The 18,336-nt window shown below is 47.2% G+C and overlaps 1 protein-coding gene and 1 long non-coding RNA gene across 2 annotated transcripts in view; both read right to left on the bottom strand.

Moving 5' to 3' along the window:
- Window positions 1-341: 341 nt before the first annotated feature.
- LOC149327394 (uncharacterized) lies at window positions 342-4,713 on the bottom strand. Its single transcript, XR_016286544.1, has 5 exons — window positions 4,686-4,713; window positions 4,479-4,511; window positions 3,807-3,918; window positions 1,643-1,754; window positions 342-384 (listed from the first exon to the last, which is right to left on the bottom strand). It is a non-coding gene; the product is annotated as an uncharacterized LOC149327394 (long non-coding RNA).
- Window positions 4,714-17,402: 12,689 nt separating this feature from the next.
- Window positions 17,403-18,336, bottom strand: part of LOC149327392 (uncharacterized) — an 89,279-nt gene continuing 88,345 nt past the window's right edge. The window contains exon 6 of the mRNA XM_089562365.1: window positions 17,403-17,610. Within this exon, the coding sequence (XP_089418491.1) occupies window positions 17,450-17,610 (161 nt within the window). The 3' untranslated portion in view covers window positions 17,403-17,449. The remainder of the gene's footprint in view (window positions 17,611-18,336) is intronic.

Here is an 18,336-nt window from a genome sequence, read left to right as displayed (position 1 = left end):
CGGCGTACTGTGCGGCGTACTGATTAAAGTAAAAATATCGGAAGAGAAAGGATATACAACTCGATAGTGAGTAATTTTGCGGAAATATTTGGACATAAACTTCATCATGAGACTTCTTTATTTTAGGGGGAGACTTCGACGCATGGCGTTTTGTTTGCTATTCGGGTTTTGAGACGAGACATTCTATAACGAGATGAAATATTCTCTTTTTATAGCTTCTTCAAACCGAAACTTTAATCAAATAATCTGAACACCAAAATATTGCAAGAATTTTATGAACTTTTTCTCGAAATCGCAAAATAGCAATACGACGAAACATTGTCTTGTGCAGGTCACGAAACTCACGCTTGACTTCTGGCAGTCAGTACCGAAGTTGGGGGTGCACTGCGCAGAAACAAAATGTGAAGCTTCAACATAAAAATTGTAATACTTGAGACAGAAATAGCATTTTTCATAAACTGGGAAACTCTCAGTGTGTTCATGCATGTGGGCCACTGAAGAGAGAAAGAGTACAGCAAAACGGACGCGACAAAATTCTAAATACACAGCTTGTAACATGCGCAGTCGGCGTTGTAATATGAAGAAAGGGCGCGCAATTTATTTAATCCTTCCTTGGGCGATTTCTGAAAGATAGCGCTATAGTTTTCAGGCACACTTAATATGACAATTTTTGTCAGTGAATTGGTTTATTGGAAAGCAACTCAGGCTATGAGGGACGCCGTAGTTAAGGGCTCCGGAAATTTCGAACACTTGGGGTTCTTTAACATGCACTGACATCGCACAGTACACGGGCCTCTGGAATTTAGCTCTCATCGAAATTTGGCCACTGCGGCCGGAATCGAACCCGCATCTTTTTGATCAGCAGCCGAGCACCATAACAACTGAGCCACCGCGGCGGGTTTTTTTTTCAGCTGACTATTATTTTTATTTTTATTTCCTAAATATTTGTTCTAGTCCGAATCTATTTATGAGTCGCTGCAAAACAAAGCAATATAGAGAAGCAGTATATGTCTTGTTAATTGTAAAGAAGTATATACTGTGACAACCAGCAAGAACGCATTACATTCACATGTAAGAGATAAAAATAATTTAGCGCCCTTCATAAACAGAAAATTACTTGCTCCAATTTCTCGGTTCCTTACTTTTATTTTGATAAAACAAGTCCTTTTCCTTTCACGATTGTTTACTAGACAAAGCGTCTTTATTTTTTACGGTATTCACTTCCCCATAAAAAGCTCAGAAACATTCCTCGCTTAAAATCAAAACATCAAAGCACCAAAAGCCAGATTCAGTGGATATTGGCCTTTCTAGTGGTGAGTCCTAGGTCCTTTTATTGTATCTCAATTTTATTCTCTGGACCAATCTCTTCGTTTTCTTCCGGTATCGTATTCTGTGGAGGCCACTGAATTGTTATTTCTCGGCTTTTACTATGGCCTTATCACCGCAATGATAAGAATCCCGCCACTTAGGGTAACTACTGGCAAACAAGGCCACTTTTGCACAAGTCCTATTTGTGTCCCCAGACTGCTAGGAATTCTTCATCATCCCTTCTCAAAAGCTATTTTAAAGTAGTCAGCAATGTCGCAAAGGAGTGCTGGCTAATGTTTCTTCAGTTTTTCTGCCCTTGCCACTGTCGTCTTACCTTGCCCAGAAGGTTGCTAGGGAGGGCAGCGGTGAAGTTGCGTTCGTGCAGAGTGTCAGACTCACGGTGCCCTGCTTCGTGCTTGCAACAGCGTTCTTGAAATCCGTAGCCACTGCGCAGTGTTCATTATGCACAACCAAATTCACCATCTACGCTACGTCACTGCGTGAGAGTCTCCCTCTTCACGGGGCCTCAATTAGTCGTTCCTTGCCCCTGCTACGGTCAACTTCTTACGGCAAATTTCATAGCCCTGATCACCTAATTTCACTTTCTTCTTCGTTGACCACGCTTCTCTTCCCTTGGCCATCCATATTTTTTTTTTTTTGCACCGAAAAGCTTCGACTTGACAGCAGTCCGCATAGCCGACGTTTATTTCCTCCTAAGATAGAAATGCTTTGATTTATTGGTTTATTGGGGCTTAACGCCCCAAAGCAACTCAGAGGCACATCGTAGTGAAGAGCTCCGGAAATTTCGACCACCTGGGGTTCTTTAACGTGCACTGACAACGCACAGTACACGGGCCTCTAGAACTTCGCCTCCATCGCAATTCGACCGCCGCGGCATCGATCGCACCCGCGTCTTTCGGGCCAGCAGCCGATCGCCGTAACCACTAAACCACCTAGGATAGAAACGGTAAGTATGTCAGGGCACAGATGTGGCTTCCTAACAATTTTACTCCTTTTTTCTCTCCACCTAGTTTCCCTCTGCGCAATCAGAACGAAATTCCTCTAGGTGCAAACGCCACGCAATACTACGAAACAGTAATGCGCGTGTCCCAAGTACGCAGACGAACTCTAAGTTAATCGCCCGAGTTGGATGACCGTTAAACTGCTCCAACCGGAACCTGCGTGGTTGCTATTAGTTGCTTTTATAAACATTAGGATGTAATTCTGGAAAGAAATTTTTCTCGGGCCTTAGTTGCTTGTGTTGTTATTAGGTTTTTAATAAATGCGCAGAATCTTCACACCTTCGGCGAGCCTTTTCATCATAAAATTGTAATATTGTAACATTACAATTGTAATATTTCGAGAGATCAGCCATAATGAAAGCGCCATTTTCAGAACATACCCTCCAAAAGAACACACATATAATACAAGACACACTACGTACAACAGAGGCAAGATACGGACAAACTACGGTATGCAAAAGTAATCTTTTATAATCCAAGATTTCCTAAATCATCATCCTACCATTCTCAGTAACTGAAACCAGTCGTCATCTCTAGGAAACTTCAAAAAAAAAGTGAACTTGTACTTGTTATCTATTCAGATATGATTGTCTTCCTTGAAAGTGCAACATGCTTTCACTGTTTATATTATTTATTGCATGTACCTTCCATTTTAAGTGTATGTATATATTTTATGTAGTTTGCTTACCGAGTGTTTCTTGAGTGTTTTGTGTATTCAGAAAGGGGACTGACACTTAGTCAGGCAATAGTGGCCTTTTTGTCAGCCTCCACGACAGACTCTTTGTATTTCTGTCAAATAAACATTCATTCATTCATTCATTCATTCATTCATTCATTCATTCATTCATTCATTCATTCATTCATTCATTCATTTATTCATTCAAGATAAATTACTGCTAGCAGCACTGGAATGGTTAAGCGTCCTGTTTTTTCGGTTTGCCCTATTTATATCAACAGAACGGGATATTTTCAGCTCTTATGGGATAATTTCAGCACATTAACAGCATTAGTGAGGAGCGGCAAAACCCTTTCCTTGTTGCAACATATCTTATAGACACACTCGATTAAAATAAGCACCGATAGATGGCGCCAGCTGCACCAGCCGCGGATTGAAGCAACCGCTCAGCGAACATGCCAGACAGCTGTCCAGCGGCATAACTGCTATTGGTGTGGTAGTGTAGCACTCTATCTTCCCCTTTAGCCTTCTTTCACTGACATCAAAAGTTGTCGAAAAGTTAGAATTATTACAGGAATCTCTGCCTAGAAGAACGAAAATTCAATGCTGGAAGTCCCAATGCTCTGGGCTCGTAGAGTGATGTGCCTCGTAGATCTAAAGACACCGCCGGTAATCCGCATCCTGAGCCCTGCTGCATTTAAGGCTATCGACTCACGACCCACAGGCCTAGTAGGTCACCTTCTGAAGAAGGAGGTTGGTAGGTTTTGTTTTCGGAGAACTGAATAAATATGGCTACGTACAAGCACGGCTGTTTGACTTCTTCGTGGCGTTGACAAGTGCGTAAATGATGTCAGCGTATGCGATCACTGCGTCGGTCGGCCGGTTGAGTTCCTTGAGGGCTTCATACACACACTGCAATAATTTTAAGACATCAATATCTGCGAAGAAAGTAATGCACCTGAATGCGAACTCCCCGACGGCAGAAAATTTCAGTGGCTTCGCTGAGGCTCGTTTAAAAAGACCTACTGTTTGTTTGCATCTAACAATGAAATGAAAGCAAAGAGTGCCCAGAATATTCTACACTCCGGGACATAACCCAACGTTTCTAAAGACCTCATAACGGAAGAAACACTACGCACATGCTTCGCCTGTCATTCGCAGCCGTAGCATGTATCTCAAAAGGACGCTTTGTTGTCAATACTTTTAAAATTGTATCTGAAAAACTAGCTTAGATAGCATGTTTATTATTTTCTTTTTCGGCAGCGAAATCGCGAGTGCACTGTGCGAAAATAGTTCCGCTGAAGTCGCAATAATGAGAGATCACGCAACTGAACTAAACAATATATTTTTTGTTTCTAACAACAACTGCACCTTTCCGGATATCCATGAACTTGTTTTATTCACTTCATTTTTTTGCAACCTCATGTAATGGCGAAAACAAAAATTTCAAGCAGATGCAGCACAAAACTTACCGTCATGGCAGGTTTGACGGAATCGATGGGAGCCTACCAGTTTAGAGGGAAAAAAAGGTTTCTCATTAATTCACTTCCCAAAGGAGGGGGGGGGGGGGCAGTTTAGCCTTGGTGAGTAACATAGTCGTAATACTACTTAAACGCCTAATTCTAGTAACATGACACATTTTGTGCAGAGTTAAATACGACCATAGTAACAATACTCACCCGTGATACATCGCAGGTTTCGCCATTTTCTTTACAACACTGGCAGAACGAAAAAAACAGCGCTGAGTTAGTACACAATATAAGATATTAATGAGAAAGAATACGAAAAACAAATAAATGTTCACTATCTTATGGGGTCCGTTTTCCCAATCTTTTACACGTCTCTCCTAGGCATCCAACAAATATCGTGGGGACTCTGATAAATTTAAAAAGAACTTGGATACAATGATGTTTCATTTCATCCGCCATTTCTAATAGTTTATTGGTCTCCTCAACATAACTTTTCAGTCAAGTTCCAGCTAACGTGCTCTCCTCCCTAAAGGTTTTTATGCTACCTATTGCCACGTATCATTGCAGTGTTCGTTCACGCTCAAGGCAGCAGGAAAGGGTCGTTATCACTTTCGTTCGTGGCGCGAGAAGCGACCAGACTAATCTCGATTGTTCGCAGCCATGAAAGGCTGCATCTAGGTTTTTCCAGATTACCGTAGATGATCTTGACCTGTTATCTGGAAAGTTCCTTGCCGGCTTTAAATTGAGCGATGCCGCGAGCGGCGGACATTCGTAGATCGACGATCGACGAGCACGTTTGTTGCTTACGCCGCCGCCGAGTGATTCAGTTCTTTTGAGGGCGCAAGTCAGCCCAAATAAAGAGCTTCGTTTCCAAGACTGGTTGGTGTCTTCCTGACCGCTGGACTGCCGTCACTACAACGTGACATCTGGTGGAGGTGCTGGGTAGCCTCCCATGTTCCGGACACCCCCTACAAGTCGAGACGCCAGCCCTTTGAGTCATCTACCGCAGGACCTAAGTCCAGTGCACCGCGCAAGCCGACGCCTGCAAGGGGACGAACCTGAGTTCGCGACCCTGCCGGACCCTACCCGGAAGCGAAAGCAAGTACCAACGTCCATCATGACCTTGCCCCAGACGACCACTCCAATCATTCTGCAGCAGCCCCGGGTGCCACCAACCTTCGACGCTTCGCCTGGCGCCGACCCCGAAGAATGGCTGGAGCAGTTCGACCGTGTGGCTGTCTTCAACAACTGGGACGATGCCATGAAATTTAGGTACGTCTTCTTCGCCCTGGAGGGACCAGCAAGAGTCTGGTTCGAGAATGAGGAAGCCAGCCTTGCCAACTGGGAAACCTTCAAGGAACAGCTTCTGAAGACCTTCACAAACGTCGTGCGAAAGGAGAGAGCCCAGCAGCTGCTACAGTCTCGCATACAACACCCAAACGAGACCGTTGCAGTGTATACTGAGGAGATGAAGCGTCTCTTCCGGCGTGCCGACATGAACATGAAGGAAGAAGAGAAGGTGAAGTTGCTTATGCGAGGAGTTAAAGAGCAACTCTTTGCCGGCCTCGTCCGCAACCCACCGAAAACCGTCGCGGAATTCGTAGAAGAGGCATCCACAATGGAAAACACCCTTGACGCCCGAGCCCGCCAATATGACCGCCAGCAGCGCGTCTTCTCAGCAAACTGCCTGGACACCGTTAACAACGATAACTTGCGGGAGGTTAACCGTCAAGTTGTGCGAGACGAGCTCCAACGATTGCTGCCAACGGGAACGCAGCCGCAACTTTCATCGCTCACTGACGTCATCCGGGACGAGGTTCAACAAGCCTTGGGTGTGACGCCGACACCCACGCAGCCACTGCAGCCCCCAGCCATGACTTACGCCGCAGCTGTGCGCCGCCCTGCCCCTCGACGCCAGGACCCAAGCCCCTATCGCCCTCAGCCAGCTGCGTTGGACCGCCGCCCACTCGCCCCAACCCGCCCGTCCTACGAGCGACGCGCGCAGCCGAGGAAATGCGACGAGTGTAGAACTCCCGACCAGCGCCGCCCACTATGCTTCCACTGTGGCGAAGCCGGTCACGTCCTCCGGCACTGCCCATACAGACGACTGGGCATCCGAGGGTTCTCTTACGACGCTCCACGACCCCGACCCGGGCAGCGACCAGCCGAAATCGAGGAGTTTTTGCGCCGGGAAGAATGCTCACCGCCCAGCCGCCTATTACGTTCCCCGTCGCCTTCGTCTCCGCGCTTTGTATCTCCTAGCCGAGGCTACACAGTGCGTGGACGCTCCCCCAGCCCCCGAAGGTTAAACTGAATAAAGCAGCCTCTGGAGGTGAGGTTGCTTCCGAGCGCAAGCACAAAGATCCTCCATCGACGAAAACCCAAGTCCATGCCTCAACTACGACGACAACACCGACGACAACACCGACGACAACACCGACGACAACACCGACGACAACACCGACGACAACACCGACGACAACACCGACGACAACACCGACGACAACAACTCCGACAACAACGACGACAGCACCGACAACGACGACGACGACAACGCGGCCAGACTTGAAACTTTTACCGCTGCCCAGTGAAGTAACGTCGGAGTACGCCCACCGCAGCCTTACTACTCGACGAAGCCGAGATCGGACACCGAAGACAACGTACAATACGAGAACGCGAACAAGTGACCTTGAAGTTACGGTCGACGGTCACGCGGTTACTGCCTTGGTCGACACTGGAGCTGACTACTCTGTCATGAGTGGCCCACTCGCTGTCCGACTCAGGAAGGTAACAACAACTTGGGATGGCCCGCTGATCCGCACCGCAGGTGGCAACCTGATTACGCCGTCAGGACGCTGCATCGCGAGAGTTAATGTAAACGGGAGAACCTATGCGACAACCTTTCTGATCCTACAGCAGTGCTCGCGAGACGTGATTTTGGGGATGGACTTCCTGAATGAACATCGAGCGATCATCGACCTTTGATCTAAGACAATCAAGCTTTCCGCGGACAAAGCCATACCTGTTGCGACGAGCGCAACTCATCACGTTGCCTTAAACGTCCTCGACGAATCATTGAGCGTGCCGCCCCGATCAAGTGCCCTCGCCTGCATAGGTACTGGAGACATCGAAAATGCCGAAGCCGTCATCGAGGGGAACACCCAGTTACTCCTGGATCGAGAATTGGGCGTCGCAAGGGGAGTCGCCGAAATCCGACATGGCCAAGCCCAGGTGTTGCTAACCAACTTCACCGAAGAATACCGGCATCTAAACAAGGTACAACGATCGCTTTCCTCGACGAGCTGGCAGACATCAGAGACCTATTTGCCCTACCCGACCAACCCGTGGAACCATCTGACCAAGGCCATCAACCAACGTTTGATATCAACCGAGCATTACCACGGAGCAGACAAGAACAAATACGCAGTCTTCTACAAAGGTACACCGATTGCTTCTCATCAGCATCGAATGTGCGACGAACCCGGCTTGCCAAGCACCGCATTGTCACAGACGAACACGCACGACCACTGCGACAGAGCCCCTACCGCGTATCGCCGTTAGAACGCCAAGCTATCCGCAAGCAAGTTGAGGAAATGCTTCGTGACGACGTCATCCAGCCATCGAGGAGCCCCTGGGCAGCACCGGTCGTCCTAGTGAAAAAGAAAGACGGCACCCTTCGCTTTTGCGTCGACTACCGCCGCCTGAACAACATTACAAAGAAGGATGTCTACCCCCTCCCCCGCATCGACGATACACTGGACCGGCTGTGCAACGCTAAGTACTTCTCATCGATGGACCTGAAGAGCGGCTACTGGCAAATTGAAGTCGACGAAAGAGATCGCGAGAAGACTGCGTTCATCACGCCAGACGGACTCTTCGAGTTCAAGGTGATGCCATTCGGCCTCTGCTCTGCCCCAGCGACGTTCCAGCGAGTAATGGATACGGTGCTCGCAGGCTTGAAATGGCAGATTTGCCTAGTCTACTTAGATGACGTTGTTGTCTTCTCCTCATGCTTTGAAGACCACCTCAGAAGGCTTCGGATAGTGCTGGAAACGATCAAGTCTTCAGGCCTGACACTGAAACGAGAGAAGTGCCACTTCGCTTACGAGGAGCTGCTGTTCCTTGGTCACGTCGTAAGCAAGGATGGAGTTCGCCCAGACCCCAAGAAGACGGCTGCGATCGCAGAGTTTCCACAGCCTAATGACAAGAAGGCTATACGCAGATTCCTTGGATTATGCGCTTATTACCGGCGATTCGTCAAGAACTTTTCGCGCATCGCTGAACCTTTGACCCAACTTACCAAGGCTGACGTGCCTTTCAAATGGGAAAGGCCGCAAGAGGAAGCTTTCAACGAACTGAAGCGCCGCTTACAGTCCCCTCCTGTGCTCGGGCACTTTGATGAAAACGCCGAAACCGAAGTTCATACCGATGCAAGCAGTGTGGGCTTAGGAGCGGTCCTCGTTCAGAAAAATGGCAGACAGGAGAAGGTTATCGCGTACGCTAGCCGTTCACTGTCGAAAGCCGAGGCCAACTACTCGACCACCGAGAAAGAATGTCTCGCCATTATTTGGGCCACGTCGAAATTTCGCCCCTACCTGTACGGACGACCATTCAGTGTTGTGAGCGATCACCATGCTCTGTGTTGGCTAGCCAATTTGAAAGATCCCTCCGGCCGCCTTGCTCGTTGGAGCCTGCGCCTTCAAGAATTCGACATAACTGTAGTCTACAAATCTGGCCGCAAGCATTCCGACGTAGACTGCTTGTCGCGAGCCCCCGTCGACGCAGCACCGGAAGAAGAAGACGACGACGCTTTCATAGGACCGGTAAGCGCGAGCAGTTTCGCGCAGCAGCAGCGCTCGGATCCTGAGTTGCAAAGCCTGGTTGATTATCTGCAACGCAAGACCGCATCGCCTCCCCGAGGGTTCAAGCGCCAACTGTCGTCCTTCGTCCTTCACAATAATGTCCTTCTGAAGAAGAACTTCGCGCCCAACAGGACAGTGCATCTTCTTGTCGTGCCCAAAAATCTCAGGCAAGAAATTATGCAGGCATGTCATGATGAGCCGACTGCAGGGCATCTCGGGATTGCTCGCACGTTGCACCGCATCCAGGAGAAGTACTATTGGCCGCGGCTAGCTACCGACGTTTCGCATTACGTGAAAACATGCCGTGAGTGTCAACGACGCAAAACGCCTCCGACTAGACCAGCCGGACTCCTGAACCCCATACCACCGCCAACTAAGCCCTTTCAGCAAATCGGGATGGACCTACTCGGCCCCTTTCCTACTTCATCATCAGGTAACAAGTGGATCATCGTGGCCACCGACTACATGACCCGCTACGCCGAAGCAAAAGAGTTGCCTAGTGGTACCGCAACAGAAGTTGCAAAATTTTTTGTCGAACAAATTCTCCTCCGACACGGCGCACCCGAAGTACTCATCACAGACAGAGGAACAGCATTTACAGCGGAACTGACGCAAGCCATTTTAAAGTACAGCCAGACAAGTCATCGGAGGACAACTGCCTATCATCCGCAAACCAACGGACTCACAGAGCGTCTGAACAAGACCATCGCAGACATGCTCTCCATGTTCATCGACGCCGAACACAAGACGTGGGACTCTATTCTGCCCTACGTGATCTTCGCCTATAATACTGCCACCCAGGAGACAACCAGGTTTACTCCATTCCAGCTGGTATACGGCAGGAAGCCCACAACAACACTCGACGCAATGCTCCCGCACGTTTCCGACGAAGACAACCTCGACGTCGCCGCCTACCTTCATCGCGCCGAGGAAGCCCGAAGACTTGCACGGCTTCGCATTCAAGACCAGCAGCACACCGACGCCCGACGCTACAATCTGCGCCGACGAGACAGGCATTACAAGCCAGGTGATCGGGTTTGGATATGGACGCCAGTTCGCCGCCGCGGATTGAGCGAAAAGTTGCTGCGACGCTACTTTGGCCCGTACAGGGTTCTCCGTCGCATCGGTGACCTCGACTATGAAGTCATCCCCGACGGCACGACAGCATCTCAGCGACGCCGCCCACGCCCGGAAGTCGTACATGTCGTACGCCTGAAGCCATATTATGAACGCTGAAGGACTCGAAGTTTCATTCTCCGTGTTTATTTTCATTTTAAAGCATCGAGACGATGCTTCTTTGGAAGGGGGGTAATGCCACGTATCATTGTAGTGTTTGTTCGTTCACGCTCAAGGCTGCAGGAAAGGGTTGTTATCACTTTTGTTCGTGGCGCGAGAAGCGACCAGAGTAATCTCGATTGATCGCAGCCATGAAGGGCTGCATCTAGGTTTTTCTAGATTACTGTAGATGATCTTGTCTTGTTATCTGGAAGTTTCCTTGCCGCCTTTAAATTGAGCGATGCCGCGAGCGGCGGACATTCGTAGTTCGACGACCGCCGAGCACGCCTGTTGCTTACGCCGCCGCCGAGTGATTCAGTTCTTTTGAAGGCGCGCAAGTCAGCCCAAATAAAGAGCTTCGTTTGCAAGTATTTCTGGTGTCTTCCTGACCGCTGGACTGCCGTCACTGCAACGTGACATCTACAACGTGACAACGTGACTATAGTGGCGTACATGGCTTTCTTTGTATATATATTCAGAAAAAGCATATCTCCTTTTGTAAGCAACGAATGCGATCCACTCTACTGTGCAGGTCCCGAGAACGTGCAGAGAGCGTGATAGTATACTGCTCTCATATGACCTTTCTACTAGCATGATCAGCTAAAAGCACTGAGCTGCAGCAACAACAGAGGTTTCGTAAGCATGAGTGGCTGGGCTCATGGTGCATCGTTATCCACATGAAACAGCTAAATGGCCAGGAGTTATGTCAAGAAATATCGAGAAACATTACAGAACGGTTACTATTCCGAAACACTAGATTCAAGGACAGCTGCTTGGGGTGGGTGAAATAATGATGTTTATTCTTTATTATGTCTTGTGTTTCTCTTTGGGATAGCCTTATTAAGTTATTGTGCTGGCTGTCCTTACGTCATTATGTCTCGACCGCTCTGTGCAGTGCGCTGCGTGGCTCTTTTCAGTAACGTGATGCATGATAGCAAAGCCTGCGGAGAGACCCGTGTGGCGCTTTGAAATTACACAGCCTACAATCTCTGCTCTCAGGTTGCAGCCATGTGGGAGCGCTGTGCTTCGAACATTTCAGCCACCATCACTCCTTTATATTGCTCGAAAAGAGTGCCGCCTATTGCTATCCATAAATAGTAACGCCTTCTAACATGTGCAATCCCATCACATTTCTAGAAGACATATAAATTCGACAGAAAAGGGTCACAGTGCTATCGCTGGGTTCTTCCTGAGCAGCTGTAGAGCGTGCAATAGAGCTGACTAGTCTCGTAATAGTGACTTCTTGGATTCAGGTGGCTCGTTATTTGGACGCTTCATAGCTCTTCGATGGTATGAAGAATACAATCAACATCTTTTTAGCTTCAACAATGCGTTACTCATGGAAACGAAAAATACCGGACGCAAACACCGTACACACAAACAGGGCGCAAACTATCAACTGACTTTAATGCGCAGGAAACTCATTTTATATGAACGTTTTAAAAAGATCAAAGAACATTCAAGCATGGTGGCGTCAGGGGGCTGAGTAGCTTCTTTTCGTCTGTGGCAGATGGGCATCGTGGTGGTTCTGTTTTTTTTATTTCCATAAGCAGTCTACATCTCTCTTCGTCAGCGTGACTGACGGGTCACTTACGCATGTGTCTTCATTTCTGAAATCGTTGAAAAGGTTTCAAACAGCTCCCTTTTTATCATTTCCTGCGACCGAAGGATGGCAGCAGTGTTGTCAACGAATGGCTTGCACTTGTCGCATCTAGAGCAGTGAGTCGCAAGGTTGCCTGGAGCTGTTAACAAGCCGCATAATTTGCGGTGTCCACGGAGCCGTTCATTCAAGCACTGTCCCATCTGGCTGACGTATGCTCGGCGACATGACCGCGTAATTTCATCATCAGCCTGACTATGCGCACTCCAGGCAATACCTCTCGCGTGTCTCTCCAATAATCCCTGTTCCTATCTTGCTGCGGCCGCCGTTTCCCCGCAAACTTGCTCATCTCATCCGCCCTCCTAACTTCCTGCCACCCCTTCCTACAGCTGCCTTTTCTTGGAATCAACTCCATTACCCTTAAGGACCAGCCGTATCTTCCCCTCGCATTACATGCTATTATTTTCCTTTCCATGGCTCGCTGTGCTGTCCTTGACTTAAAGTCAACCCTTTTCGTTAGCTTCCACGGTTCCACGCTCTAGGTAAGTACCGGTAAGATAAATCTCTTCTCTAATTTACTATTGCGGAATATTGGTAAACGGGCATTGATGATCTGCGAGAATCTGCCATATGCACTCTACCCCATTCTTACTGTTCCTGTTATTTTCCTATCATGATCCGGATCAACGGTCACTACCTACCCAAAGTAGGCGTATTCGTTTGCCACTTCCAGCACTCGGATACGAATTGTGAACTGCTGTTTTCTTGCGAGAGTATTGAACATTAATTTGGTTTTCTGATTGTAAATGTTTATAACATCCATTTTGCTTTGGCTAATTCATTCTTCTTGCTTTGCACTTCATCCGCTGAGTGACTCAACAAGGCAATGCCATCAGCTAAGCGCAGATTACTCAGGTATTCTCCATTAAATCTTATCCTCAACAGCTGCCAATCCAGGCCTCTGAATATCTCCTGTACACATACGCTAAACAGCATTGACGAGGTCGCGTCGCCCTGCCTGACATTATTCCGTATATTAATTTTATTTCTGAAATTATGCAGGACTATGGTAGCTCTACAGTTATAGGTATGTTCCAGTATGCTCACATTAGTCTTTTCTACACCCTAGCTCCGCAATGCCTGCACGACTACTGAACTTTCCACTGAGTAAAATGTGTTCTCGAAATGAACGAATGCTGCATATAGGGGTTGGTTATGCTCTGCACATTTTTCTATCACCTGATTAATAGCGTAAACAGAGTCTATTTTCTAGTACTTTTTACGAAAGCCTGCGTGATGAGTCGGTCGAATGAAGTCTAGGGTTGTCCTGATTCTATTACTGATTACGTTAGCAAACACCTTCTAGGCGACGTACACTAAGCTGATCAGTCTTCAGTTTTAAAGTCGTTGACGTGTCAGTTTTTATAAATTAAGATAATATTAGCGTTCTTCGAGGCTTCTGGTATCCTTAAGGTCATAAGGGATTGCGTATGCAGGGTGGCTAATTTTTTAAGCACAGTCACCTCTCCATCCTTCAACAGATATGACGCTATCTGATCTTCACCGGCTGTTTTCCTCCTTTCCTTTGCATTGCTACTGAGGCTTTCTTTATGTCTTCTTTCGTTACTGGCGTGATGTCCCATTGCTGTGCGCTACTACTTCTGTCATTAACATTCTGATTACATTGGCTACTATACACATTTGGGTAGAACTATTCGGTGACTTTAACGATCTATACATAATGCCGATGACATTGTCCTGTTTGTCTCTTAACGCATACATCTGGCTTTTACCTATGCCTCGCCTCCTCTTCACCGCTTATAGGCTACCAACGTCTTTTAGAGCATGCTGGATGCCCTCCATATTAACTTACTTATGTCGGCTACCTTGCACTTGTTTCCTAATTTTGAAAGCTCTGCTAGTTCTATTCCGCCAATTGGGTTAAACGCTTTCCTGCTTTGGCTTTTCGCTGTCAGATTTTTAGTCTTCTGAGATATCTTGATAGGTAACGTTGTGAAGACATTTTACTGCCTAATTCTACTGCGCACTCCGTAGTGATAGTTGTCACGTTATCGTTCAATGTGTGAACATTCAGATAGTCTTCCTCAGTTAAAGCCGAATATTTGTTGTGCAGTGATATCCTGAATTCCTCTATTCTCCTTCTTATCGCTGTCTCCTCAATGGCCTTCTGCTTCACTAGTTTCGTCCATTTCCTCTTTATTTCTAAGTTAATTCCAGACCTTACCGTTCTGTCGAGGCTATAACGTACCTTTCCGAGGACCTCCACATCCTTCACGATGGCAGGGCGAGCTCTTAGTATGAAGTCTATTTTATTCATCTTCTCAGCACTGGGACTCCTCTTCCATGTCTACATTCTGTTCTTTCTTTGCGGAAGAGGGCGTCATGAGCCGTAATTGATTTCTCCATGCGAACTCTCCCAATAGGTATTCGCTGCTAGTCCCAGAGCCTATGCCGTAGTCACCTACCGCCTTGTCTCCGGCCTGCTTCTTGCCTGCCTTCGCGTTCAAGTCGGCCATCAGTACAGTGTACTGTGATTTTACTTTCCTCATTGCCGATTTCCCTACATCATAGAAGCGTTCAAAGCTCTGGCCATCACGGATAGATGTAGGTGCCTAGGTGTGCACTCACTGCTTGTAGCTATTACTAAGCTTAATTACTATAGTTGCCAGACTCTGGCTAATACTACAAAACTCCTTTACGTTGCCAGCTATATCCTCATTGATGAGTAATCCCACGCATTAGTTCTCGTCTGTCCGCTACTCCAGAATACCACTATACGTGCACGTCCTTTAGTACTGTATACGCCTCATCTGTATACTCTCACTCTAACTATCTGTATACTCACTAGCCTGAGAACATCCTATTTAATACCCGCTAGTACCTCGAACAGCACTGCTAAGCTAACCTCACAGGATACGGCTCTAGTACTAAACGTTGCCACGTTTAGTTTCCAGTGAAGGCCTGTCCGTAGCCAGGGATTCTTAGCAGCCCCTACTGCGTCAAAGGTGTGACCCCCGCCTTATTGAGTGGCTCCGCAGCCGCTCGTGACCGGAGCCGATGGCTACATGGTCTATTCGTAGAAAGTTATTGCGAAGTACTTTTCCAGGGTGACCGAATCTTGCTCGGATGAGGGAGTGCATTTTCAGTTCTGGTAACCGAGGTCACGTCACGCCCCAGCCGTTCTTGCGCAATTCCATGGACACGCAAAGATATTTTTTAGTTTAATGAAGAATTGCGCGGCACCGGGTTTCGAACCCCGGTCCTCTTGCATGCGAGGCAGAGGACCACCAGACAATTCCTTCAGTACAAGTCTATCGCAGTGCAACACAGGACTTATACTATAAAGAATTGGTTGTTTGCCTAAGGCGCCATGACAACAGCCTTCTCTAGATCACTGCAGTATATTCCAAAAGAACACATCACAGTAGAGAACAAGACGAGCAAAAGCGAGATCGCTCTGAACTGAATACAAAAACGGATATTGTTCGATCGAGGCGCAAACATTTCCACGAACGGCTCTGTGCAAATCGCCCCGTGTCAATACAGGGCTTTATACTAGGCTGGTTATTGGGAAGGACAGTTATGCACTATGTCCCATAGTAAAGGATTTCATTGTATTATCGTTTCGTAGAAACCCTTAACTATTTCAGGGGAACGAACACTGTGATGTCATTACACGAAAAAAACTAGGGCGACAAGGACATGTATATTTTTGTTTAACACGGAATAATTTTAGAGATCACAATATTAATGCGCTTATTTTGTTCTGTCAGTTAACGATATCGATGTCGCAACTTATTATAATATACGTGAATAAAAGGGCTAACACAAGGTACGGGGAGCAGTCAGTAGATTACCAGCTACTATAACTATCAAACATCTTTCTAGAAATAGTTTCTATCGCTATAGAATGTAAAAGAGTGGACCAGAGAAAACTCACCGGCGTTTACAGGTCAAAAATGCCAATCACGTCTCAAAGAAGCAACTTATGAACCATACAAACGTCCCAAATATTGGGTTAAAGCGCTGAATGTAAATCCTGGTACAAGAATCGAGCGTAGGTTAAATGACTTAGTACGCGCTATTTACAAAAAGGCTTACTGCGTTTTCGGCGCTTCCTGAAACGCAGATGCATTTGAGCCGCCCTTATGTCCATGCAACACTAGCTTATTCAGCTGGAATAGTTCTTCAACTATTAAAACCATAGAGCAGAACTCATGTTATAATTCATCTGCTCAATGAAAACTAAATCAATTTGCTGAATCAACCCAAAAATATGAATACTTGGTTTATCCAAGCAGAAATGTGCAATGTGGTTGGCATTCGGAACGATTTACCGAATGAGATTTTCTTTGATAACCGAAAGTAGTAGAATACTAATAGTTATAGCATGCAATTTCTTGTCTGAATTATCATCTTCGCCTCAATTCATTTTCATTACATTTTCCAGATTATGTGAAACACTGCAATTGTAGATTCGGTGGTGTCATTGGACTTTGTCTCTGCGGTGTCGTAAGTTTCTTGTGTATTCTCGCCGGGGCGGGGGACGGGGCTGGGTGAACGGCGAGGTCGGTTCCAGCCTGGCAAGCTGGGGAACATCCCAGGCAGCGTGGAGTAGGAGCACGCGGCAGACGACCAGGGCAGGCGCAATACGCCGAATCTCCGGAACCAGGACGATGAGGTACCCCGCAACTCACAAGAAATTATACTTTACGGCAAGTCACGATGAGCTCACGTTCCACGGGACACTCGCTATAACTTCGGCCGTACTACCTGCGCCCCTGTTCACAAGGGTGGCGCTGGTGAACAGAGTCAAGGTTATGTTGTACTGAACATAAGTACCCCCGAAAACAGAAAATTAAATTGCCGCCGCAGATTGGGCTGTTGCAGAGGCCGCCAACATGCTGACTAGGACATAATAAATTTTGTCTCCGTCGAACTAAAACAAAGCGGAAAGTTATATTCTTCAGCCCAGTCAGCTCATTAGAAAACACAAAACTGAATTTTTGCTTTGGCAGCTACAAAACCTGCGGCGCCACACCTTGTTTTGCAATCCTTCTCTGACCTCCTACCCGTCATCGCGGTTAGACGCCAACACTATATATATTAAAGACCAGGAGCTCAATAATCACGTAATTTTATTCAACTTAAGCAGCGACTTACGCGAACTCTTAGATACAGAAGGTGAGTTTTTTAAAACCCCCAATATTTATTAGTCACCACCATTTTTTTCTGCCCGGCTTATAAATCTTCTCACAGTCATCAAAATAGATACGTTTCTGTGGCGAGGTTGTGCTGTTGAAAAAGGTCATACATTCCTTGTTTGGGCCCGTAATTATCGAAGAATTTCGAACTCGCACGTCGTACCATCCAGGGCCTACAAAAAATGAAAGCATCCACAGATCTGAATTATAGTTTTCGCGAGTCAAATTTGCGAATATGGCTTAGAACTGAAGTTCACTGATCACACGGGATTAATGACGGGATACTTTTCTTGCGTTATGTAAGCCCCAACGCAAAAATTCGAATTAGTTATTGTGAAGCATCATAGCTGACTTATAAACATGGCATCGGGGCCGGGCAACGTATTTCTTCGTCGGGCGTTTGGTTTTTAGAAAGAAAATTGGGGACTTGGCAATCCAATGAACTCCTTGAGTGCCAAGGTCGGAGCCCCAGGAGCTCCGCACCGGCTAGCATTGGCTTGCCGTAGCGGAACAAGCCCTGTGTCATTACTCGGACATAGCGTTGATCACCTTCGCAAAATCAAGGGGGGGTCCGTTAGACTGCCTACTCCCCTCATCGCAGTACCATGCGTGCGACTGTACACATATGCGTGCGATTGTACACAAACACACGCGCGCACACGCGCGCGCGTTTGTGTGTGCGCGCGCGTGTGTTTGTGGAGTCTGCGCGTTGGTGCGCCGAAAAACACTGCTGCCAGCAGTTACAAAGTATGCCCCACAAGTTTTCTTCATCTTAATGCAGAACGAGTGCCGTACAAAAAATGCTTTTAGAACCCGTTCTTTGGAAACACTTCAACACACAGATTAGAAAAGGCGGCGAAGATGGCGCTGAGCTTGCAGAAATTTCTAGGTTTGACTCT

This window comes from Amblyomma mixtum, chromosome 10 (genome assembly GCF_055824585.1).
Source record: "Amblyomma mixtum isolate Tamu chromosome 10, ASM5582458v1, whole genome shotgun sequence".
NCBI classification, from domain to species: Eukaryota; Metazoa; Arthropoda; class Arachnida; order Ixodida; family Ixodidae; genus Amblyomma; species Amblyomma mixtum.
The sequence above is the reverse complement of the archived record's forward strand: the minus strand, read 5'-3'. Positions and strand labels throughout refer to the sequence as shown.